The 23,923-nt window shown below is 54.0% G+C and overlaps 9 protein-coding genes across 9 annotated transcripts in view; 2 read left to right on the top strand and 7 right to left on the bottom strand.

Moving 5' to 3' along the window:
- The window catches only part of MAA_03128 (capsule polysaccharide biosynthesis protein), a gene marked incomplete at both ends in the record, with an annotated part of 1,167 nt that extends 400 nt beyond the window's left edge, over positions 1–767 (bottom strand). The window contains 2 exons of the mRNA XM_007821126.1: positions 143–486; positions 558–767. Coding sequence (XP_007819317.1) covers positions 143–486; positions 558–767 — 554 coding nt within the window. The remainder of the gene's footprint in view (positions 1–142; positions 487–557) is intronic.
- A 1,109-nt stretch (positions 768–1,876) lies between these two features.
- On the bottom strand, positions 1,877–2,257 carry MAA_11132 (uncharacterized protein; the record flags this gene model as incomplete). Its single annotated transcript, XM_011413098.1, has 1 exon — positions 1,877–2,257. One exon carries the CDS (start codon positions 2,255–2,257, stop codon positions 1,877–1,879), a length of 381 nt encoding a protein of 126 aa, XP_011411400.1.
- A 2,780-nt stretch (positions 2,258–5,037) lies between these two features.
- Positions 5,038–6,202, top strand: MAA_03127 (lipase precursor; the record flags this gene model as incomplete). The annotated part of the gene is made up of 2 exons (XM_007821125.1): positions 5,038–5,480; positions 5,551–6,202. The coding sequence occupies 2 exons, from the start codon at positions 5,038–5,040 to the stop codon at positions 6,200–6,202; spliced, it is 1,095 nt and encodes a 364-aa protein (XP_007819316.1).
- A 162-nt stretch (positions 6,203–6,364) lies between these two features.
- Positions 6,365–7,419, bottom strand: MAA_03126 (dihydrodipicolinate synthase; the record flags this gene model as incomplete). The annotated part of the gene is made up of 2 exons (XM_007821124.1): positions 6,365–6,896; positions 6,968–7,419. 2 exons carry the CDS (start codon positions 7,417–7,419, stop codon positions 6,365–6,367), a joined length of 984 nt encoding a protein of 327 aa, XP_007819315.1.
- A 332-nt stretch (positions 7,420–7,751) lies between these two features.
- Positions 7,752–8,983, bottom strand: MAA_03125 (uncharacterized protein; the record flags this gene model as incomplete). The annotated part of the gene is made up of 3 exons (XM_007821123.1): positions 7,752–8,102; positions 8,186–8,484; positions 8,560–8,983. 3 exons carry the CDS (start codon positions 8,981–8,983, stop codon positions 7,752–7,754), a joined length of 1,074 nt encoding a protein of 357 aa, XP_007819314.1.
- Positions 8,984–10,567: 1,584 nt separating this feature from the next.
- MAA_03124 (peptidase-like protein) lies at positions 10,568–12,598 on the bottom strand (the record flags this gene model as incomplete). The annotated part of the gene is made up of 5 exons (XM_007821122.1): positions 10,568–10,715; positions 10,797–10,922; positions 10,981–11,526; positions 11,585–11,814; positions 11,870–12,598. The coding sequence occupies 5 exons, from the start codon at positions 12,596–12,598 to the stop codon at positions 10,568–10,570; spliced, it is 1,779 nt and encodes a 592-aa protein (XP_007819313.1).
- Positions 12,599–14,607: 2,009 nt separating this feature from the next.
- MAA_03123 (uncharacterized protein) lies at positions 14,608–15,693 on the bottom strand (the record flags this gene model as incomplete). The annotated part of the gene is made up of 1 exon (XM_007821121.1): positions 14,608–15,693. The coding sequence occupies one exon, from the start codon at positions 15,691–15,693 to the stop codon at positions 14,608–14,610; it is 1,086 nt and encodes a 361-aa protein (XP_007819312.1).
- A 1,417-nt stretch (positions 15,694–17,110) lies between these two features.
- MAA_03122 (translin) lies at positions 17,111–18,087 on the top strand (the record flags this gene model as incomplete). Its single annotated transcript, XM_007821120.1, has 4 exons — positions 17,111–17,285; positions 17,350–17,446; positions 17,521–17,666; positions 17,759–18,087. 4 exons carry the CDS (start codon positions 17,111–17,113, stop codon positions 18,085–18,087), a joined length of 747 nt encoding a protein of 248 aa, XP_007819311.1.
- A 379-nt stretch (positions 18,088–18,466) lies between these two features.
- MAA_03121 (C-x8-C-x5-C-x3-H type zinc finger protein) lies at positions 18,467–22,918 on the bottom strand (the record flags this gene model as incomplete). The annotated part of the gene is made up of 3 exons (XM_007821119.1): positions 18,467–21,187; positions 21,255–21,349; positions 21,412–22,918. The coding sequence occupies 3 exons, from the start codon at positions 22,916–22,918 to the stop codon at positions 18,467–18,469; spliced, it is 4,323 nt and encodes a 1,440-aa protein (XP_007819310.1).
- Positions 22,919–23,923: the final 1,005 nt, after the last annotated feature.

Genomic DNA, 23,923 nt, shown 5'->3' with positions numbered 1-23,923 from the left:
GTCGGCGCCGCTCCTGGTGCGCGCGCGGCCGAAGCGCGGGTCCAGCCACTCGGTCGGCCGGGCCGCGCCCCGGGGCACAAAGTGCGTCACAATGTATAGCCATTTCCGGTCCCAGGCGAGTAGCCTGCTCCATAGCTCGTACGCCCGGTAGGCGCGGATCTCCCTCTTGAAGGAGCACGACACGGAGCCTAGCATGATGCCCATGGGCCCGCGCGCCGGCCGGCCCGTCTTGGGGTCCAGCACCAGGCCCGTCCGCGCGTTGTCCGTGAGGCTGCGCATCGCCGGCCGCGTGAGGTAGCTGACGAGGTGCGTCCGCGCCACGTCCAGGTCCGTGAAGTAGGTCGAGTTGGACTTGTGCAGGTTGTAGTCGATTTCGAGGAGCGGCGCCCGCGTCTCCGAGATGATGGGCTTGAAGAGCGCCCGCGGCGTGAGGTCCGGCGACTTGCGGAGCATGTTGTGGTAGACGATGGCGTAGAAGACGCGGTACTGGGCGCTCGACGTTAGAAATATGGTTCCAGCTTGACGGGGTAGATGGGGAGACGAGGGGGAGGTCATACCGTCCATGCAAATGGCAGGTTCTTCCAGTTGAGCACGACAAACAGCAGCAGGAGGATGCGCGAGCTGCGCCCCGGCCCGGTCAGGAAGTTTTGGATGGCGGCGGACCAGTTGATCTTGTAGGCGACGTAGCCGGCGGACCCCAGCGCCACGGGGACGATGACGCGGATGGCGACGGCGAGGCCACCGACCTTGCTGGAAGCCGATGCCATGGGTTCGCGACGTCGTGATCTTTTGCGACGCGAGGTTGCGGTGATGTAAGGATAGCGAGAGCTGAGAAGGGAATGGATGAATGTTGAAGATTCAAAAAATTCATCCGAGTAGAATTCGCAAAGGAGTGGGAAGGAAAAAGCCCGGTCCACTAATCCAGGCACGCGGTTGTGCAAAAGTTGTGCAGTTGTCGACTTTGTTGGGTAAGCGTGGCGTCACCCGTGCCGAGGTTGGCGTCACGGATCCGCGTCAGTCAAGCGGGGCCCACGTCTGAGTGTCCAAACACGGCAATCAGATCCCCCTGGATTGCAGCTGAGCCGGATCTCGGTGGATACCCTTCCGGCCGCGCCGCCCGAATTGTTGGGACGGACTTTTCGACGTCGACTCGGAGCCCCGATTGGCTGTGACGGTTGACGACGTGATGCGGCCAGAGCTGACATCTCGGGGTAGTTTATGGCGGCGTCGTTGTCGTCACCTTGGTCATCAGCACTCAATAAAATTTTAATGCGTGTCTGCATTTCGTAACACTACGACATGCCGACGCCCTTGATGTCTCATCAGCAACCCTAACCCTAGACGACGATGATGGTGCGGAACCAGACAGTGGCACAGCGAGCCTCCCTGCTGCAAAGCCGGACTTGACTTTTTTTGGGTGACATGGGCTGCAAGGGATCGGTGACTTGTGTTCGGGTCGGGCCGGTGCTTTCAACACATTCTTTACATATTCATCACGCAGGGATAATGGACAGAGAATTTGGGCTGCATTGAATTAGGTAGTTGATAGACCTAACTAAACGTGAAGGAAATCGCCGCAAACCGCCTAGCACAAAACAGAAGCCCTCGGCGTAGATTCTTCCCCCGAATAGGCAGCAAACTGGCTAACCTAGCTGGCTAGTAATCTAGCATCGTTTTCCTACAAGAGGAAACACGAGGAAGATGTACTGCCAAGCAGCACAAAATGCCATGTAGGGTGAAGGGACCCCACGAACTCATGTCTGTCAAAGTCTCTTGACCATGGAAAAAGCCTTGGCAAAGATAATACAGAAAGATGTGAATCTGTTAAGGAGAATATTATCAGTACATGAGAGAGTCGCGAGTGGTCACAGTAGACTTACGCTGCAATGATTGACACGGCAAATGTGGCCGCCTGCATTCGACACGAGGTCCCAACGCCTGTCAATCCATCTTCACCTTTGATATCGCCGAATGGTGTATCAGCGTAGCTGTCGCAGTCTCCAGCACCGGCCTTGTATACCACCGCGATAAAGATGCAGCATCCCATGATAAAAATTTCCACGGCGCGAAGGACGACACCCGCGCATAGGAGGGGCAGGTTCGACAGGTACTCGTCCGAACCCAATACCACGCAGGATTTGAACAATCCCAAAATATCCACCACAGCACCCACGGCCGCGAAAACTTCGGTGATGACAATGTTCTTGTTGACAGGGATATTGTGAGCTTTCATCATGCCCAGGAAAACAGAGTTCATGATGAGCATGGCAATAAATGTGGGAAAACGGAATAGGTGCAGGACAATCATCAAGATCTCCACAATCGTCTTCATTGCGCCCACTGTGATGGTGGAAAGTGTCGTAACGAGACGCAGCTGTTGCCAAGAGCGAAATGCGGAAAGCGAGCCTCTCAGGGATGATGGGATGTTTGGGGGAAAAGAAAATATCGAGTCGGTCCCAGATGAAAACGAAGCGCGGGAGCAAATAGAGGAAAGCAAAAGATGGGTAAGGAGAAAGAAGAAGTGTGAGGAGGGAGCGGCGAGAGCAGACATTTTATCTTCGACATGCAGACGCAGACTCTCTACCAACTGCCGAACATGACAGCGAGGAAACATCACCTCTCACCAGCCCTGGCGTCGATCTGGCTCACTTCAATCTTTGTTCATCGAGTGTGTACTGAAGATGATGTTCTGGGTGAGGCTTAGAATGCCGACCCGTTCCTTTGTTCGCCAACAACCGGGGCCCGGCCGATGAACTCACACCCACCTCGCGTTTTAACAAAGGCTCGCTGTGCCACCCGCCAATGAATGTCCAAGGTCGAAGTCAATGCGCTGCAGCTGGATTGATCACAGCATCGAGGCGAATCTGACCTGTCAAGACGGTCGCGCCATGGCCTCTCGGCCTGTGAAACCAGACAAGCCAGAGTACATCAGACACGTCCTGAACTAGGAGCCAGCTTGGCCTTGATGCCTGACGCTGAGGCTTCGCCCGGCACGCCGATGGCACTGAATATCTATTCATGGCAAGGGGTGAGACAAATGGAGAGGCTGAGTTGGACGACAGCCCATCTCAATGACTGAACACGTCCTGGAACTTGCCGTTCACTCCGCCTTTCCTTGATTCTATGATTCCTTGTTGGTCGCAGGCAAAGTCGATATTTGGGCGGGACACGGTCCGATTACAGATTTTGAGCCGAGCAGAGTCGAAGGCTGTGCATCTGCCGGTAATACTGCACCGAGTGGGCAGAGTTCATGTACCGGCCGCCTTTACCAGTGAGCCTCTTTGTGGGCTCGTTTCCGGGCATAAACACCTGCTCCGTGGGCCGTCCGGGAAGAGGGCGAATGTATATGACCTCGTGCGGCCTGAAAAGCAGCAAGTAGCTGCCATATCACCGCGGCGGACGGACTTTGAAAGGAGAAAAGAGAAAATGGCGAAAACCGCAGCCGACGATGTAATGATCCGCAGCTTATGCGAGACTATCGTGTGGCCTGGTATGACCGCCTCGATTTGAGTATTGAAACTGGATTACATTGAGCAGCGTCTGTTTTCGCTACGATAGAATATTGTAAACTGTAATATAAAGGGGTTTATGGAACAAGTGCAGGGTAGCTGGGCTCAGAACAGGTGATTCATATATCAATTTAATATCGGTATTACGGTATTAAAGGTCCTGGGTTTTGAAGAGGCCTTGAGGGGTCAGAGGTCTCTATAAATACAAAGAGTCGGTGAGCCCAGAGGCCTGAGGCAGCCCTCGCCAGGGTCCGACTCCGGGCCCCCGTGATACCTTTCTTTGTTGTTGTGTAACCTTTGTTGTCTAATGCCTTTGTCCAGGTCTTGACCATGTGACAGCGTAATTGCGAAGTAATTGGAGCATGTTTTTTTTTTACACAAACATGGTTTACGTATCCAGAAAGAAACAAATCGGCAGATGGCGACGACTGCATGCACCAAAGTGTCGACCTGGACTCTTATCAAGGTGAATTAATGCCATCGCGTGAATAGTACAACAAGACACGAGGGGCAGGATGACAACCCGCAGAGCCGCCATAAGACGCAGACAGAGTTACAAGCCTCGACTTGTCATCGTCAACCCACCGGCCGACATATGGCACGCATTTCCTTGCAAGAAATTCACAAAGCGCAGCTTGGCACCAAAGCGGCTTGCGTGGTGCGAAAAAGTCATATACCACGTTGTAAGGGTGCAAGAGTCAAAACCGTGACAAGTGGGCCGAATTGGTCAAAGGAACGTAAGTCAGTCAATTCGTATACGTTCCAGGATTCCCATGGCAAATCGGCACCCAAAACTACAACACCAAACCCAGTAACAATCACTTTCTCAGCAAATGCATTTGACTCGAGCAGCACCACCTCTCCCTTCGGAGCGCAACTAAGCGAAATTCCGTTAGTGCCCGGACTATTTCCAATTTCCACGTCCCCATTTTCCCCATCCCGCCCGTCAATGCGCTGCCAAAATCATTCGCAAAGCCGTCGAATGATACGTGACATCAATGCTCTCCCTTCAACATGCGCTCGCGCAATTGGCCAATTCAACGTGCCACGCAACCGGAAAAAATTAAAATAAAAAATAGAGCAATGTTCATCTGAATCGCCACAAGACGGCGAGTGACATTCCCCCATGACCATGGTTCATGCAACAGATAGTGTGTCGCCGCCACTGCCCTCAGATCTCTACAGATGAGATGAACATCCCGGCCGCCCACCCTCATCACACCATCATCTACAACCACACAGCCGGGTCATCCCACGTGGGCTGCTATACGCAAAATACAGCAACCAAAATACCCATGCGTACTGTCGGATGACTCGGTGGCCAGCCATGCCAAGCGCAAAGTTCGAGTCAGTACCACACGACAGCCTTATCGAAGCTGGTCCTCGTCAGGGATCCCACGCTTGGCGAGCCAAACACCAACCATATAACCAAGTTGAACCGTCATGATCCTTTATAAAATAAAGGCAACCAGCCGGCCAGAGCTTGTCGTAGCTCGTCGTAGCTCCAAGCACCATCGTATCTTGCAGAATGCGTCTCCCAGAGCTCCCCCTGGCAAGCGCCGCCCTCGCCCTCCTGTCCATGAGACTCACACCCTCGGCCGCCTCACCCGTGCAGCTCGACAGCACGACCCTCGGCCTCATCAACACGTACGCGCGCTACGCCACGGCCGCGTACTGCCCCGACCTGCAGGACTCGTCCCTCAACAGCCCGGTGTGCAGCAACCCGAGCGCCCACGCCTGCGGCGGCATGGCCGACGCCACCACCGTCGAGGAGTTTGGCAACGCGCACTCCATATCGGGCTACATCGCCGTCAGCAAGAGTCGGCCCGTCATCGTCGTGTCCTTCCGCGGCACCGACATCTGGAATGTCCGCGACGTCATGAGCGACGTGCTGGCCTGCCTGAAGGATCCCAAGCTGCGGTGGACGTTCCTCGGCGTCTTGACCGACGCCATCTGCGCCTTGCTACCCTCGTACGTCTTGTAACCCTCCGCGTCCTCTGGGAATCATACCCCGTCACTAGCATGCTAATCCAACGGGTAGACAGGCCGCCGACGAGGCGGACAAGCTCCTGCCGCTGTGTGACGAGTGCCGCGTGCACCAGGGCTTCTGGGCCGCCTTCACCGGCGTCAAGGACCGCATGATGGACGTCGTGCAGGAGCAGCTGACGCAGAACCCGGGGTACAGCGTCGTCGCGACGGGCCACTCCCTCGGGGGCGGCGTGGCGACCCTCGCCGGCGCGTACCTGCGCAAGGCCGGCGTCCGGACCGACATTTACACGTACGGCTCGCCGCGGGTCGGGAACGCCGCGTTTGCAGAGTACGCGTCCGGCGGGCGAAACGGCAGGACCGTCCGCGTTACTAATAGGCACGACCCGGTGACGGTGGTGCCGGGCGACCGCACCGCCGGGTACGCGCACACCTCGCCCGAGTTCTGGTTCCCCGAGGGGCTGGGCCGCCCGGCCAGGATCTGCGAGGGCGTGCACAATCTATCCTGCAGCGGCGGGGTCTTTGATCTTCTCGCTCTCGGCGACCACGACGGCTACGGGTACGCAAACGGGGTGGATGTGTGCCCTGGCAAGGCGGGCAAAACCTTGGGGCCGACGCTGCGCGACATCATTAGTCAGGAAGACGTGGACGAGTGGATGCGCTTCAGGATCTTGGACAATACGACTGCGCCTGGCGTTGGGGCTTAAGAGGAGGCAGAGGTTGGAGACGTGCGGGCGTTGCACTGACACTGATAATGACACCGGCGAGTCGAGACGTTGGTGGCCCGCAGTACGAGTAAATAGGTTCTGGTATTTCAGACGTCGGCCCATCCATGTATCATGTCGTCTTTTTGAAAATAGATTGTAGCCTCACAGGCGCTTCTCAACCTCCTCTAGTGCAGCCAAAACGCCCTCCCAGTTCTTCCACTCATTCTCGCCGCCCTGAATGGTCCCGTGCAGCGGCAGCCTAGAGCCATCCACATCCCCGAACCCTCGCAGCCGACTCGTTGCCTCCTTGATGCCCACGATGCCGTGCTTGACGATAATTTCCTCCATGCAGCTTACTTTGTACTGCAGCTCCCTCCTCTCCCTGGCTTCTGCTTCCGTAGGCCGCGTCTTGCCCGCCAACTCAAGCAGCCTCACAAGCGACTTTGGGAAGAATCCCGCCGAGGCATCAATGGCGCCCACGCACCCGACGCTCACCACGGGCAGGAGCTGCTGTCCCAGGCCGGTGAAGACGTGAAAGCGGGCCGCGTCAATGGCCGGGTTCAGCGCAATCTGTGTCAGTAGAGAAACGTCCCCGTGCGAGAGCTTGCAACCAACCACGTTGCGATGGGCGGCAAGCGTGGCAAATGTAGCCGGGGTGACTTTGACCATGTTTGACACTCCGGGGAAGTGGTACCTGTGGCCAACAAGTTCAGCCGAGCACGTGTGTAGTTGGGCGTGGCAAGCAAACAAGGTGCGCACACTCACACGAGAATGGGGATAGGGCTCCGATCTGCCACTGCAGTAAACCACCCGACGATGCCCTCCTGCGGCGTGACGGCGGCATTGTATCCCGGCGCCAGCACCATTCCCCACTGGGCGCCGGCCTCCTTTGCATCGGTGAGCTGCTCGACGGTCTCTTCGATGCTTGCCGTGGCCGTTCCCGCTATGATGGGGTAGTCCCTGAACCCTTCGTGGACAAGGGCATCTCGCACCCCCTGCAGCACGGCTCGGCGGTCTCGCGGGTGAATGTGTACGGATTCACCCGTGCTGCCGAATATGACGAGACCCTTGATGCCCGATTTCGCGAGGTAGATTGCGTGGGCAGACTGAGTGGCGATGTCGACGGGCGGGATGGCGGCGTCGTAGGCGGAGCTGGATTTGGAGGCAAAAAAGGTTGGCACGGGCACGTAGATTCCTGGTGGGGGTGGGGAGGACATGATGGCAGACGTTATGAAGTGTAGCAATGGATGGGATCTGTCGGTGATGAAGTTGATGGGACGATGGGCGATTTATACCCGACTTGGGTCGGACAAGGTGAGGTTGGAGCTCCGGGTAACACGTGGGGGGCGCCGCCGATGACGGTGCTCGGTGTTCGGGTTAACCCACGGCGATCTGTGTTACGTGCTGCAATGAAACGGTAAACAGTAGGACGTCCCGAAATGGCCCGCAGGGGGTGAGGTGGATGAGTTGGGAATTGCGCAATGGTTTTCCGCGGCTGTTTCGAGTTTGGCCGCCAGTTCCTGGTCTATTTGTCTCTTTCTCTATCAGTCTATCGAACTACATGCGTGCCCTCGGCAGGTTCCAAAATCTTCCATTGGCAGGCTAAATCCTTCTTCTCGTTGTATTGTCTGAGCGTGGCGATGATCTTATTTGCAATCTCCTCAAAGTTGCTTGTTGCGAGCGCCAGAATCGTAGGACCCGCACCAGAGAGGCACACGCCCAGAAAGCCAGGCTGGGTCTTGGGAGACATTGATTCGACGACTTCTGTGAGACCCGGTATCAGGGTCTGGCGGTAGGGCTGGTGGATCTTGTCCTGCATGGCGAGATGGATAAGTTCGGGATCCGGCGGCGACTGGCCCAGGGCGACGGGGAGCAGGGCAATTCGTTGGAGGTTAAATGTCTGGCAAGGCACAAAGTTGGCAGTTAGAAACAGGGTACCAATGACGAATCCGAGTAACTGGTTCGCGGGCAGGTTATACGCACCACATCCTGGCGTGGATACTTTTCCGGAAGAACAGCTCTCGCCGATGCCGTGGGCACGATAAAGTCGGGAATGATGGCGACCGCCTTGATCTCCTTGGCCCAGGGGAACTTGATGTGGTGGCCGATGCCGACTGGCGGCGAGGGAGGTTTCTTTCCCGTATCAACGCCGCCAGCTGGCGAGGGAAGGACCTCGGAAAGAGGAATTTCTATTCTCGCAGCGTCTTCGGGGTTCAATGGCATCAGGTAGGTACCGACGAAGCCGCCAAACAAGGCGGCACCCACATTGTCCGGATGTCTTTCTGCAGCATTTTGTCAGACTCGAATGTCACCGCCAGGCAGCGTTGGAGGCATCAAAACCACACCGGCACACATACCAATCATCAAACAATAGTCGAAAAGTCGGTCCAGATCCAGATGCTTCAGCCCACCCGCCTCCTTTCCCAACATCACACCAGCAACTACAGCAGCTCCCGAGCTTCCCAACCCCCGGCCCAGGGGAATGGGATTCTTAATGTGCACATGCGTCTCGATCGGGAACGCGCGCTGGTCATGGCATCTCAGCACGTACAGCGCAACACGGGTGATCAGGTTGCTCTGCGGGTCGAGACTGATGTCCTCAGTGCCCTCGCCCTGGCCCTCGTAGGTTATTCTGCAATTGAGCGGGTGCTCGGTCGACGTCTTGGATCGGTCAATGGTGACATGGAGGTCGAGGTAGACGGTGAGGGCAAGACCGATGACATCGAAGCCGGGCCCGATGTTGGCGCTCGAGCAGGGGGTCTTGATGACGAACGACTCCATGACTGTAGTTGAAACAGTAGGGAGCGACGCCAATTGACGGGTGTGGGATTGTCGCGATGAGTGTGAGGAAAAGGACCGCAAAGGTTTCGTTTTCGTGCCTCTGAGTCGTGCGGAAGTTTTGGCGGGGCGCACCGATAACCGGAGGCGGCGAGGGCCTTACTCTGGGCAGGAGCGGCTCAGGGCATGCGGTGCGCCCTGGCCCAATCAAAGTGAGAGACATATAGCGGACTAATTTCAACATAACCCTAACCCTAACCCTCCAAATTCCACGGCCAGGCCGAGTGCCACGATCCAGTACATGCTCCCAGATCTTTCCACTATCCCCAAGCGGTAAATTAGCATCATTGGCCTTGGATCGACTCGGTCCCTTGAAGCTTGTGATATAAAAACGGCAACAGGGCCCAGCTTAGGATTTCAGAGTATAGCTCCGACGACCTTGTTGTAAGGTGCTGTGAAGCAACAGCAGCTAACACGGCCTCAAGTGTGGTTCGAAGAATGACATGACCTCCGTGGCTTGCCTTCTTCGCTACTGCTTGCCGTACCATGGTTAGTAAAATAATTGAAAGAATGAGCAGCACTGTGGTGTTTCTCGGTTTGAACACGAGATATTTGTCTGTCAATGCTCCGTACAGCAGGCTGACTTTGGAGAACAACGCTGGAGGCTTGTTGGTTGGTGTCATCAGCCAAGAACTCAAAGGACACTCTTATTAGCTGGATATTGGTAAGGTTCTGCAAGGGCCGCCGTGGCTGAATCGTTTGTGACACTGATCAACGGTCAATCCAATACCTGCTGCTGTGGCAGTTGGCTGGCCGCATGCTGGTCTGTGTAGTTAGCCATCTGACGAGCAATCCTATGACAACATGGATAGCTTACTGGCGCAAAGACACGGAGCTGGAGTTTACGTGGCCCGGCTAAAGCCTCGTGAACATCTTGGGCATATCTACCGCGGCCATATTCACTCTAGACCTAACCTCGGACGACACCATGGTATAGAGGGCTCGCACGTAACTGGATCTACAGTTTCTGGTTTGGTCAAGTGTATTAAATATACGCGGCCCTGGTTTGACAATGTGATGTACTCGCACAAGACTTGATATGCTTCCCATCACGGGAGAGATGCGGATCTGAGGACGGAATCCAGTGATCCGTGATTCGTGAATCTGGAACAACATCTGAAGCTTTCTCTTTTCCCTGATTTTCTCAACCTAAATCATCTAATTCGTGACAGTATCAACATAGATAAGTTGTAAGCTTGTACCCAACCACCTTACAGAAGCTGTAACAAAGAAGTGAAAACAAGTAAACTCCGTCTGGTGTAACTTTCAACAGCCATTGTCTAAAGTTTGTAGACCTGAGGCAAAAGCTCAAAACCAGAAAGGTCCCGAGACAGTACTTAATAAAACAAGAAAAAAGAAATCTTGCCATGCAGCCAAATTTTTTTTTTCAAAAAATCAAGGGCCAGACGCAGGTCATCTGCTCGATTACACGGTCCATTCGTTCTCTATCAACCGCTGACAACAAAGACGATCCGCACGCTTTCATGTCTCATACGTTCCCTATCTTGATACACTTCTGCCCCGTGCCTATCCCATCGCCAACTCTTGCAGCTCGTCAAACAACGGCGTACCCAGCCCGGTAACCGGATCCCATCCCTCTACCGCATCCCACCCTGCTCCAGGGATGACTGGCGCCTTTGCGCCGCTGAAGCTTGTGCCCTTGCAGCCCTCCGATCTGCCGTGGGTAATACTACATCCTCCCGCGTTAGCTTCTCATCCGGTGCCATCTTAGACGGAAAGCTGGCTTAGTACTCACTCTGTGAATGCGCGGCTGGCGCCTAGATACAGCCAGGGATTCAGAAATCCCAGCGGCGGTTTGCCCCTCTTCATACGACTGTCGTTGATGACGGCAATCATGGAGGCGAACAATGGCGCCGACGCACTCGAGTCTTGTTAGTCCGCTACAATGTTTCAGAAGGAGCGAAAGTCGATCCTCTTACCTGGTGCCTCCCCCGCTCGCGTTACCGCCGTGGTTGAAAAAGGGGTATCCGATCCCCTGAGCAGATACATCCGGAAAGCCACGGCCAGCCCGGTTGTAATACCCCTTCCACCTGTCTCCGTGCGCGTCGAGATACCGCGACACCGCTGCCTCCTGCCACGCTGGTCTGGGCCAGTACTCCGAGAACCCCCCGGACGAAAAGTTCATCGCTCTCTCCGGGGCGTTTCGCTCCGTCGCGCCAACCACCGTCAGGTAGGGGCATCCTGCCGGGAACGCTGGCAGAAACTTGGTCGAGTTGGTGCCGTCGTTGGACTGGCAGGACATGCCTGGTCCCTGGTCCCCCGACGCCAGGATGATGGACACGCCGCGGAGCGCGAGGAGTCCGAACATTTGGCAGATTCTGCGCGCGTACGGCTTGGGGACCGCCTGTTCGTTGCCGCCGTATGAGATGGACATGACTTGTGGCAAGTCGCGGTCGGGCAGGTCCAGCAAGTAGCTGGCAAACTGTAGCCACGGCTCGAGGTGTTGCTTCTCGGGGTCGTAAACGCTGCCAGGCTTGAGTCAGTTCTCGGTTCGATACCATCGACTAACAAGCAGCAACCTACTCTAGGTCGGGGATGAATTCGTGGCCCTCTCCCCCCGTGGAGTAGAACCGGACCGGCACCCTGAACGCCATTGAAACGGCGATTTGAATGTCCATGTTGGCCTCGAACCCGGGATACTCGCCCTGGGGATTGGTGCCGTTGTTGATGAGCTCGACGGAAAAGTTGGCCCCCTTGGCGTACGGGGCATATGTGTCCAAGTACTTCTCCAGCTGGTCATGCTGCGCTGCTTGCTGCGAACAGTGTGAGCTCATGTGCTTTCGAATGCAGAGAAACAATTCTACTCACTCCATGGAATCCAGCCACTCCCAACAGTGATGATCTGTGTGGCTTTGTGTAGTCATTGCTCATCTTATACAGCCCGCGGAGACATTCGGGAGTGTTGTGATTCTCGCAGTCTTGAAGCTCCGTCGACCTTGCTCGTACGCCTGGGTTGCGTCTGCGAGCCGTCGCGATCCCTACTCCCGACGTCCGTGGAGATTTCTTGAACAAGTTTCCAAACTCAAAGAATGTCGTAGGCTGGATAGATGTGATGTGCGGCCGCACTTCTGCCGGCACAGAGTATGCCAGGGCCCCGATGGCCCTTTGCTTGCCGTGTCGGAACAAGCCGTACGTGGTAGACAGGAGATTCTCAGCAGTGCCAATGGTCATGAAGGCGTCCACAAAGAGCCCGCGCTCCTGAACCTGACCTTGCGTGACGTTTTCCGACAACAGCCACTCGCGCACAGCGGCAACGGAGCGCGGCCGGGGCCGTACTAAAGCAACTGCTTCGTCACGAGACAGATACTGCCCATACCGTGGGTGCGTGGGATCTGAGACTTCTTGCAGCGTTCTCTCAAACACGTCGTGGCCCTGAGACTCTAACGCGATGGAGAGCCGGATGAGTTGACTGGCGTTGGCAGCTCCCAGCTTGGTCCATCCATCAGGCGGCTGGTCCAAGTGTTCCACGACGACCAAGTCTGCACTGACGACCAAGAAGATGCTACCCAGGACGCAAAGAAGGCCGAGAATAGACATTATGGCTTATATTGCCGTCCTTGTTAGTTAATTGCGTGGAGCAAGATGAAGACGGTGGTTTCAGTCGGGCCACAGGTCGCATCAACACTCGTGATACTCGATTCCCTTTCCCTGTTTGTGACCGTGGTGGCCGTGGTGGCCGTGGTGCAGATGGATGACTTCGAGATGCCCTATTCTCTTCTGCAGATCAATCCAAGCACTCGGCCAGGTTCTGCAAGATGAATGTCAGTTCTGACAACAATACTAAGCATGCCGCACAAGCTAATTCAGCCGAGAGGTTCCTCGCCAACAAAATGCCCCGATCTGATGCAGAACAATCGTCAACGGACAATTGGAAAAGGGGTTTGAAGATCGGGTAGGGGTGGGAGTGAATGGTAATTTCAACTAACGGGTTTGTCAGGCCAGGTTAGTAGTGAAGTGTGTGCAAAACGATGAAGCTGTGACTGGGAGTCGTCATACATACAATCTTAAACCTTCGCGATGCTATGAATCAGTGGCGGGTAAGAAACGACTCGGCTTCAGACTGGAGCAGCCCCGCCGCGACTGGAAACGAATTATCAAATGGTTCGACATGAGCGTCAAAGTTCATTAAATAAATATTCAACCTCTCCTTTTCCCACCTTGCCTCGTTCTTATCCCGAATCGTCGTTTTGCACTCTCCTGATGTTGCCTTGTCCAAGTGGCGTTGGAATTTATAATCCATACCATCAGAGATATCCAAGCGCAGCCGTGCACCTGTCACATTTGCGGAGATGCCGTTCGTCAATAAGATAATTGTTTTTCTGCCAGGCGGGGATGACGGCTTGGTTGTCGTTGGGTCAAGGCTTTCCCAGCCAAGCAGCCCAGTCGTGGAATTTGGTTGGCATATTTGTCAGCGAGAAAACTGCGTAGCCCCTCTGTCAAGCTTGTATGTATATCATTCGTTCAGGTACAGTGATTAACGAGTACTGAGGATGAAAGAAAGCCTCATGATTGTGTTGGAAAGGTGGAGGTGATGATTCCGTCGGTATAGCTGGCCCGTGAGCGGATTATCATCTAGCACGGCCCGAGACGCGGCCGGTGCGCTGCCGATCAATTCTCGACTTCAAGCACTAGTAGTGACAAGTTGACCAGATTCTTTCGATTTCTGGCACTAGCCTCTCTGCCTTGGCAGCGGCTGGTGGAGAGTTCTGCCAATAGTGTGCATACCCGAGTCCTGAAATGCAAGTATCAGCGCTCTAATCGATGAGGCTCACCCAAAGTTTGACGACACCAATTATGCCCGGAACACGTATTGGGACCAGCTTACAGACCAAAAGCTCATGTGTATCGTTGTTTCGTCCTCCGCATACGCCACATTCCCCTCACCGATCCCTCACCGACGGACACTCGGACTATTCCGTCCAACCACAGCTCGTAACCGTATGACCAGCCGAGAGCTTGGGCCAGCGTCATTCTTTTCATAGCCAGCCTCCCATTGACAGTTTTGTTACCCCGTCGTGGGTAACCGACGGATCCAGGCGACCAAGAGCTCTGCACAGAGCCACGGGTTGGCCCGGTCTCACCCCCCAAAGTCCTTCGGCAAGCCGTCTTGTGATTCGCCAAGTATACGACAAGCACGTGCTGACAGGTCTTTGCTGCCATGTTTTGCAAAGTGCCATCGTTTCGGCTTCTCAAAAGACAGGTGTTGTTGGGTGCTCTGATCATCGGCCAAACATATCATCCTTCCAAGTCGTGATTTGTGAACAAGCCTCATCTGACAACCGAATTCTGCCTTGATAATCCTGAACAGTGCTTCACGGTCCCTATCTAAACTACAAAATCGTGGCAAAGACAGGATAAACAAAGGATATTTTCACCTCATATCACGAAAGAACGTGGGTAATTTTGTTGAAGGAATGTATTCAAAACTGTAACCAAATGAATGTTAAAGGCAAAGAAAAAGCAAAACAAATGACACTCTAGCTAATAAAGCTCGGCATGTCGGTAATTCCAGCCCCAGGGGCATAGGAACGCACGCTCCCCTCTTCTCAAAGTCCATTGGCAAAAAATTCCTCCATTGCTTCAGGGGCAGAGCGCTCGTTCTTCTCATCCCAAGGCAAAGCATGGTGCTTGCCCGTTAAGTCCATGACCTTGGTCTTGATACCCTTCTCCTCCAGCTTGGCGGCCAAGCGCTCGGCCTCTCCGTCGGGGACCAGCTCATCGTCCGAGGCCTTCATCAAGAGCACCGATTTACCCTCCATGGGTCCAGCCAGAGCATCAATCGTTTCCACAAGCGAAAATCCTCGAGTCTGTACATCCGGCTGGCCGTCCACCCGGGCGCCGCTCGGGAAAACCGCTCCCAGAACGGCGCTTGCACCGTATTGCGCGAGCGACTGGAAAGGGAAGATGTGAGGCACCTTCGAGGATACGAAGCTCCCCGCGACAGCGGACAGGTCTGCAAAGGGCATCAACGCAACGACCTTGGTCACCTTGGGGAAATGAATGCAATGGGTCCACCCGATATTTCCCATCGATCTACCACAGTAGATGACTTCCTTTACGTTGGGGTATTCATCCGTAGCGTATTGGTAGGCCGCGGTGTCGTTGATGATGGAGGCTATTTCGAGGGCGCCGGCCTTGTTGGGAACTCGGGAGCTGCTATCATAGCCGACAAAGTCTACAGCGATGACGACGCGGGTCCGGTCGTGCGTCAGCTTCTCGAGTATCTCGTTCATGTAGCGAGATGGTCGTATGTTTCCATGATTGAAGATGACTAGCTGCGTCGCGGGCTTGTTGGCAGGGTAGACGTGGATGCCCACCGAGGTCTCTAACGTCGTGGTGAGGGTGTAGTGGCGGACATCTGAAGACATGGGCTCATAGCCGTCTTCGTGATTTGTGATTTTCTCGTTGAGTCTAGCGTAGTTGATTCCGCCTTTTGTGCCTGGAGCGTTGCCCGGGAAGATATAATTCTCAAGTCGATGAATGGGGAAATTAAGCAAGGGAGTGTGTCGGACAACATCGTCGAACACGGAGAAAGGACGCTGGACAGGAATGCTGGTTTCTTTGCGATCGGGGATCTCCTGAAGTGCCGACACGTCTGTGACGGTGTATGTCGTCGGGGTGAAGGTAGACATTTTCTCGATGGACACGATGCCTAGTGTTGCAAGTGTAACTTGTACGCGGTTGACGATGTTGCAGCTGCAGGAGTGACTACGACATGACTGAGAACCGAGGGAGAATGTCGAGCTTATATACCTGGGAAGCTATGTAATGGACAGTATTTGAACATGTGGCGAGGTGGTAGGCATTTCGGGGCTCAAAGTTGAACAAAAGATACCGAATGTTGGGTTGACGTTGCGGCGGCATGTGGCCGTGCTATCCAAGGCCAGGCCCGTGGATGCTTCATGGCAGTTTCAAGATTACCAGTTGACGTGATACACACAAAGATGCACTGGAAGCAGGCTGCCACACTGCTCCTCGGCGCAATTCCTTTGTGTATGTCTGAACACGGCATGTTCAATCCCTTCTCCCATCGCTCATGTATCGGGCCGTGAATTGCAAAGACGGTCCTGGTCTCATGGCTGAGCCTGTTCAGACCTTGGGGTATCGGCTGCCTCAATTAAAATAAACAGTAGCGAGATTCGTGGGTGGAGGTGAAGCAGAAGTCGCAAAAGGCTGTCATCAAATGGACAAAGGCATCGTGCATCCCGGCTCTGAGCTCGCTAGGCAACACCAGCGGCTGACAGCTTGACAGCCGCACTAGGCAGCGCCGCGCGGAGCAACCCAAGAGCTGCGCCAGCCGCCGCCAGCTGCATTCTGCCGTCTTTTTCTCTTCACCGCCCACCACCCCAAGTATAAGAATCTCGTCTCGCCCGCTGTTCATTTCTTGTTTTCCTTTCCTTTCTCTCCAGCTCTCTTTGCCATATGGCTTAGATCAAGTGTAGTATCTGTTCTTTTCAGTTTAATCTCTGAAACGCCTCAAAACGGGGCTTATCGTGATTATTCCCATTTTTGGTTGCCGGACGAGAACGCCTCTGCGTTTACGCATGGTTCTTGTCCACTGTGTCCCTGGTATTACACTGCGTCCAGGTGATGCGAACCTCGAGAATTCATTTTCATTGCAGTTGAGCATGACTCGGCCGCGAAGAAGATCGATGAACCAGGAGGGTGGAATGTGCCAATGAAGATACGGAAAATGCAGAGACGTGTTGGTAGCTAGGCTTGAGCTGTGAAGGTCCTCCAAGGACCCAGAGCTGGCCCTGGGCGTGGCTTACCTCTGAAGTTCCGTCAGATCAACAGTTTATCAAGACGCAACCTCTCTACTCGCTTTAATACAGGATGATAATACCAGAACCATCACAGCTCCCGAAAGGCTTCGTGCCAAGCTAGAGTTCGTGATCTATTGTCTCACTGTTCACCTCCAAACCGTGCTCATTGCCTTTTGCCCCACAATAGCTATCACCATTCACGACCATTTCAAAACCTATCACAAACCTCACCTCATCTGAACCCCAAACTCATCACACCAAACCTCCCCCAAAACCCGCCACAATGTCCACCCAATCAAGCCTCCTCGACCCATCCATCTTCAGCTATCTCGAATCCAAGATCGAAGAAGAAACCGAGGTCCGAGACGCCCTCACGCAAATCGTGCAAAAACTCGAACGAAGCGTCGCCTCCGCCCAGGCTCTCCTCTCTCGAGTCCACTCGACTCCTCGTGCCCGCTGTACGCACCGTCCCCCCAGCCAAGCACCGTACACGCCCAAGAAAGCATGCTGACGTGACCCCAGACCCAGCCTTAGTCGAGCAGGTAGAAAATGCCGTCAAGGACGAAGTCGCCATCGTCAAGGAGTTGAACGAGGTTGCCTCCAAGCACCCCTACTACAAGTTCGTTTTCACAAGTTCCAACCTTTCTGCCATCCCACCAAAAAGAAAATCCCAATCAGACTAATTCCATCCAGGTACAATTCCAAATGGGCACGAACCGTGCAAAACGCCATTGGGACGACGCTGTACTGCGCATGGCTAGGCGGTTTCCCGTCAGACTCGCAACCCCCCGAGCTCGGCCGCCTCCTCACGCTCGAGGACGTCGGCTCCATCTTCTCAGGTACGCCGTTTCTCTCTTCACCCAGTCCATCAAGCCTTTTTGCCAGTCTTGCCGCTTCCTTGGCCGTGGCCGGTGCTGACCAAACTCACTAGTGCCGACAAATCTCAAGGACCGCGATGCGTTCCACTTCACTATAGAAGAGTATCTTCTCTCCCTCACCGACCTCACGCCCGAACTAGCCCGTTTGGCCACCAATGCCGTCACCCTGGGCGATTTCCAGCTGCCCATGACCATTAGTGCCTTTATCAAGGATGTCTTTGCCGGGTTTCAGCTGCTTAACCTCAAAAATGACATTTTGCGCAAGCGCGCAGATGCCGTCAAGTATGATGTAAAGAGGGTGGAAGACGTGGTATATGATTTGAGCCTGAGGGGGCTGGTTGCGAGGACCGGGGGCGATACTGAGATGAAGACGGATGAATGAGCAAACGAACTCAAGCGCGCATCTATTTCAGGGAAGGGAGGCATTTGCTCAAAGGGTTTTGGTGCCATATTCAATATCACGGTTTGTTCTTGCGATGACTAATGGACATCAGGAGGAAGCATTGGTGTTTACAATCATTAATCAACAAAAAGTACCTTGTTCCGGCTCAGAACCTTGAGCAATGCATTGTAATAGTGTACATTCCCAACCCGTCCATTTCCACCATACATTTGCCGTAGAGAGATGCCATGCTCTCCATGTATTGCCCGATTTACCGGTTATAAAAATGACGTCGCAAGAGGTAAAAAAGACAAATAAGAATATGCTCCAGACGCCACATGCTAGGTTGTTTTCTTCATCTTCCTTTACAAGTCTCAACTCAGTCATGTCTAAAAGTACACTTGTCGCCACGCGCACACTTGCCTTGCTGCCAAAATGTGCAGGCCTTGGTTCCGATCAGGGCCTTGTTGGCAGGCTTATGTGGTGGCAACGTTGCCTTCTTCTTGCGAGTATCTTTCGCGTCTCTCTCACCACGATCCCAGTCCCGCTCGTTGGATGGTGGAGGGGGCGGAGGTGGTGGCTGACTTTGCTGATGGCCCTGTGCCAATTGTGTCAACATCATCAGTTGTTGATATGAAGGGTCGCTGGGATTGAGATTAGACAGAGGGTTGGCGCTGGACGACTGAGCTGGCTGTTGCTGTTGGGGTTGGTTGATGGCGGCCAAAATCGATTGGAGCTGGCTGTCAGGAATCGAGCTTTGTTGGCTTTGCGATGAGCTACCTTGCGCTTGGCCAGCAGCATGGCCGCCCGTCATTTGTTGCAGGAGAGCTAAGTATGGTGCATACGAAGACTGCTGCTGCTGCTGTTGTTGCTGCTGTTGCTGCTGGTAGTATATATTCCAGTCCTGGCTGGGGGTCTGGCCAGTGGCACCAGCGACGAGCCTCGCGGCGTTGGCCTCAGCCTCGGATCGAGCACGATCTTCATCCAGTTTTCTCTGCCTAGCAGCAGATTCTTTGTTGTATCCCAGCCACCATTCGCGAACCCTCTCCTCATCATGTGCCAGCCATTCGGGCGGTGCGGTGGCTGGATACGGTTTTCCAGCCAAGCTTCTAGCTACTGACTCGATATGATTGCCAATCATCTGCAAGTTTGCGTCACCATACTGATGAGAGCGAGCGGGATCAACTTGGACAGGGTTCGGGTCGCGCCAAGCGGCGATTTTCTCTTGCTGGAGGCAAGCAAGAACTTGTGCCTCGCTATTAGGTCCCACGGCAAACGGAAAATTATGCTGCGTTGTGGACAAGCCATGAAGGGCCCAAGGATGCGAAGTTGCTTGATGGGAGCTTGACTTATCCGGTGCACCCTTGAGTCGTCCGAGAATGTCGTCCAGCTTATTCGACGGGTTGTTTTTGGCATCGATTCTCCGAAGCGCTGCGCCAAGGGCTTGGTCCACTCCCATGTTCTGCTCGTCTCGCCATCGAAGTTGGAGTTCCTCAAACTTTGCACCTTCAGTCGGAAGATACCCAGCTTTGGAGTGGGCTGGGCTGGACGACTCCGCCGGAGGTGATTTGGGACTCGGAGGAATGTCATCCACATTCGTGTATATGGCCATGAGCTCTCTTTGCCCACGCGCTGTGATTTCCTTCTGTTCGTTCGTTTCGAATATGACGTTGCCACCACGTGTGATGTAGTTCTTGTTTCTGACGTCAGGTGGCAGTTGGGAGAAGTCAGTAGCCGTGGGCTCAACCCATGGTTGATAAGGTATATCGTCGTCCTCATCATCCTCATCGACACCAGCCCGTTGCTTCAACACCATACCCTCTGATCGATCATCTCCGGCGTCGCGAATCATGTTCACATCACGTCCTTCATCTTCCTCATCGTCTTTCTGGAAGATCTTGACTTGAACAAGCTCTTCCTCGGGCTTCCAGCTCACGCGAAGCTTCCTCCGTCCTTCTTTGCGGATACGCTTAGCTCTTTGTTCCGGCGTTTCTGAATTGTCTGGACTCTTGGAGTCTTTGGAAGTGACAGGCGCCACCTCGGGCTTCTTGGCGTTGATCGAATCTAGCAAGGATGCAATTCCGGACAAAGCGCCGGCAGAGCTCGATGCTGTTTTCGGCGGAAGTGCTTTGGTTTCAGACCTTGATGGGCCGGGCTTGCTTTCAGACTTGGCAGCCAGCTTTCCAACGTCAGGTTTACTCTTTTCATCAGTAGGCGCGTTAGGACTATCCACTCCGACAGGCTCGGGTTTAGCCACGGTCTTTGCAACAGGTCGAGATTTTCCAGGAAGCACTGAAGAGGTTGTTTGTTTTGCCGCTGCAGTCTTACTAGCAGACTGGGAAACCTTTGGCTGGGCTAGCTTCTTGCTCAACGATCCAGCTCCTGCTTCTACAGCAATTTTTTTTACGGTGCGAGTGTCACTGTCCTCATCTCGTCCTCGTTTTATTGACATGACATCCGATGCTGATTTGCCCCCAGCCTTTGCTCGGCTAGCTGCAGATGTTCCCGTGTAGCCAGTTGCTGTGGTGGGTTCGTTGGCCTTTTGAAATTTTTTAATTTTGGCAGATATCTCACGGACAAGTTCCTTGACTTCTTCGTCGCCCTTGTCCTCGAGACGCTTCCGTACAGAATCGAAATTCGTCGTCTCGACAATCTTCCTTGTAATCCGAAAATGAGTAAATAGCTCCAAAACAATTTTTGGTAGCTTTCCAGAGAAGTCTGAGGCTTTAATCGACGAGATCAACGCATTGACAAGACTGAGGACTAATTTTTGGTGTCCACCGAGGTTGTCCAGCACTGCATCATCCGCGTGTTCGACGGTGGCATCCAATGCCCGATACAACGCCTCTTTCTTCTGTTCCGCCTCTAGCTTCTTCTTCTCAACCACCGGCTGTGGCTCTTTGTTTTTGATTGCTTCCTCCAAATCAAGTTTACTGCGATTCATTTCAGTTCGCAGCTTGACGAAGTACTCGCCGGCTTGTTGAACGCGTCCAGCAATCAGGGAAGATGTTCGAGGGGTAGCCTGGTCGATATGAATGATCCCAATGGTATCCCAAACGACCGCTTCGACAGCGTCATTCGGGCGAGATGCCTGTCGAATCTAAACACGGCTGATTAGTATGTGTACAAGGGGACGCTTACAGCTAGAAAAGAAATGTTAAGCTCACAGGTTTATTTCGTTCGTCTTCAAGCTCTTTCTTGGCCTTCTTTTCCGCCTTATTCTTGGAGGCCTCGTCTGACTTGAGCTGCTCCTTAAAGGCATCTGATACAAGGTTAGAAGGAAACGTCTGGTGTGAGAGCATCAAAACAATTTCCGGTACGTACGTGGATATTCGGTATATTTAGGCTGCCGTTTACCCAGCGCCCCCATCGATCGATCGTATTCGTCCAACAAAGTCTTGGCCTCTGTTCGTCTCTCATCTAGGCCACTCTTGTCAAGCGACGGTCGGTATTTACTTGTGAATCGACCTTGGACCTCGCAAGGTAGCGAGTAGCCCAGCTCCGGAACAATGGGCCTGCCACTTCGAGGCGGCAAGGCGACCAAAGGCGCCAGTTTATCGTAGCTTTTGGGGGCAGGAAGCTTGACACTGCCTTCGTAGACCAAATGCGGAAGTCCTTTAATGGTGGGGTGCTTGGCCTGTGCCGCTTTGTTGCGTTTTCCGAAATCCGTAATCAACTTTGCTTCTTCAGGTGAAGGCTGAGGAACAGGCAGGGAGTCAGTATCTTCAACCCTTTTACTGGAGGACTCGATGGAAAGATCTGTCATCACGGACGGAACTTCCACAGTAGGGACAGGGCTTTCGATGGAAGCCTTTCTCACTCGCTTCCGCTTTTTCGTCTGGGAAGAATCGGTAGTTGATATTGATGATGGGTGGATATGACCAGAAATGAGCTCAGAGGGAGTATGGCCCACTGACGTAGACTCAGGTCCAGGTGCCGCTATAGCCTGTCCCATGGAGGTATCAATTCCAGCCAAATGAGCCTGGTGACCCGTTGGTGAGCCTTGTCCCGCTGGAGAGTAGGTCGACAAATTCTGCGGTGCAAAGCTTGCAGCATCGAGTGCCTGTTGACCATGGCCCTGTGGGCGCGGCTGCTGTTGCTGCTGCTGATAGGTAATATGCGGATTCGGATCTTGAGCGAAGTGATTCTGTTGACCATTAACTGTGTTGTGGACAAAATTCTGCGCGTGTGGAAACGACTGTGGGCGTAGAGCAGGAGGGGACTGCTGAGATTGGCGTGAGAAGGACTGATCCTGTTGGAATCCTGCCTGCAGGCTTTCGAAGTGTTGGACTGGCGGATGGCTGTGCTGGCTCGGGGCCCGCGAAATAAGCTGATTCGCATTATATTGTGACACTGGAGGATTGAAGGCCTGCTCATTCTGGGCAGGGAATTGAAACTCATGTTGTTGAAAGCTTTGTCCATGCCCATGTGGATGAGTCTGCACCTGACTTAAATTCAGGTTGCCCTTGGCATGCTGGCCATAAATGTCGGGGTGCAGGTTACTAAACGCAGGATCAATCACGTCTTGCCCAGCTTGACTGAATTGCTGATTCAAGCCGAGAGTATCATGAAAGCTAGGGTCGCCAGGTTGGGAGGGGTGCAAGCTCCCGCCCAAGAAGGCGTCACCTTGGTGTGACGGGGGGTTGAAGTAGTTTTGTGCATGTGCATCTTGAGGATTGCTGATGTGCGGAAATGAGCCGGCATGATCCGCCACGGACTGTTGCCAGGCCTGATTAGGATCGAATTGGCCGTCTTGGCCATAAGGGAAACCTCCTTGCCATGGGGTTTGTCCGCCTGCGCCGCTCTGGCCCGACCCGGGCCAGGACTGCATTTTATGTGGATTTCAATCGTCGTTCCAACATGCACTAATCATGGATGACAATATTGTAGAAAGGTCTAAAGCTAGCAGGACATGTTAGCGAACTTCACCTAACCCGGGGTGAGCACGCGTCGAGGGCGTGAGTCTGGCCCATGAGAAGGAAGGTTGGCAGATGCATGTCCGAGAAGCATGCAACAGCCTCGATCAATGAGAAAGTGGCTGTTGACTGGAAGAGAAGGGGGGGGGGTTGGCTATGTGTGGAGGGAGCTCGACCCAGGGTTAGGATCAAGTACTTACTCGGGGAAATTGAATGGTGAGGAACCTCGAGGGTCAGAGCCGTTGCGAGCGGCAAAATGTCGGCAGATGAGGCGTCACTGGGTCCACTTCGGGCACTAGTCCAGAAACAGGCCAACGCGCAGGGGTTGGATGGTTGGCAAAGTCGAGATGGTGGAAGGACACTGACTGACAGATGGGCCCGGGTGCAATCTCTAGAGGAAACACGCATTAGTACCATCTCAATTTCTTTCCTTTAATTGCGGCAATGTGAAATGCAGCGATGAGTACGCGGGATCAAGAGTCTTTTGAGTTCGAAAGTTGGCAGGGAGCTTCATTGCGCGAGGAGAGCCCCGGTATTTGAGTAGCCGACTGGCACACGCCCAACCAGCATGTCCCTCCGCCATCGCCATCAAGGCCTCGCTGTGTTGATGATCGGCGTCAAGCTGGACTCCAAGACGCGCATAGCGGTGTCGGTAAAGCAGGAGTTTTTGCAAATGCCAGGTAGCAATGCCGCCCCATGTCGGCGGATTGATGTAGTGATTTCTGTTTCTGCTAGGGCAGCAAATCTTGATTGAGATTGTAGACTGTGGCTTCTGCTGCTCCCACGGCTGTGTTATTTCCGGTCTGTTTTCCAACCGGACGCCTGGCGATGTAGACCGTAAACAATTAAATCCGCGGGGTTCAAATACCCCTCAAAATTGCCAGGAATTTTATTTCCACGGCGAGATTGACTCTTTTATC

This window comes from Metarhizium robertsii, assembly GCF_000187425.2.
Source record: "Metarhizium robertsii ARSEF 23 chromosome Unknown MAA_Scf_4, whole genome shotgun sequence".
Lineage (NCBI taxonomy): Eukaryota > Fungi > Ascomycota > Sordariomycetes > Hypocreales > Clavicipitaceae > Metarhizium > Metarhizium robertsii.
The sequence above is the reverse complement of the archived record's forward strand: the minus strand, read 5'-3'. Positions and strand labels throughout refer to the sequence as shown.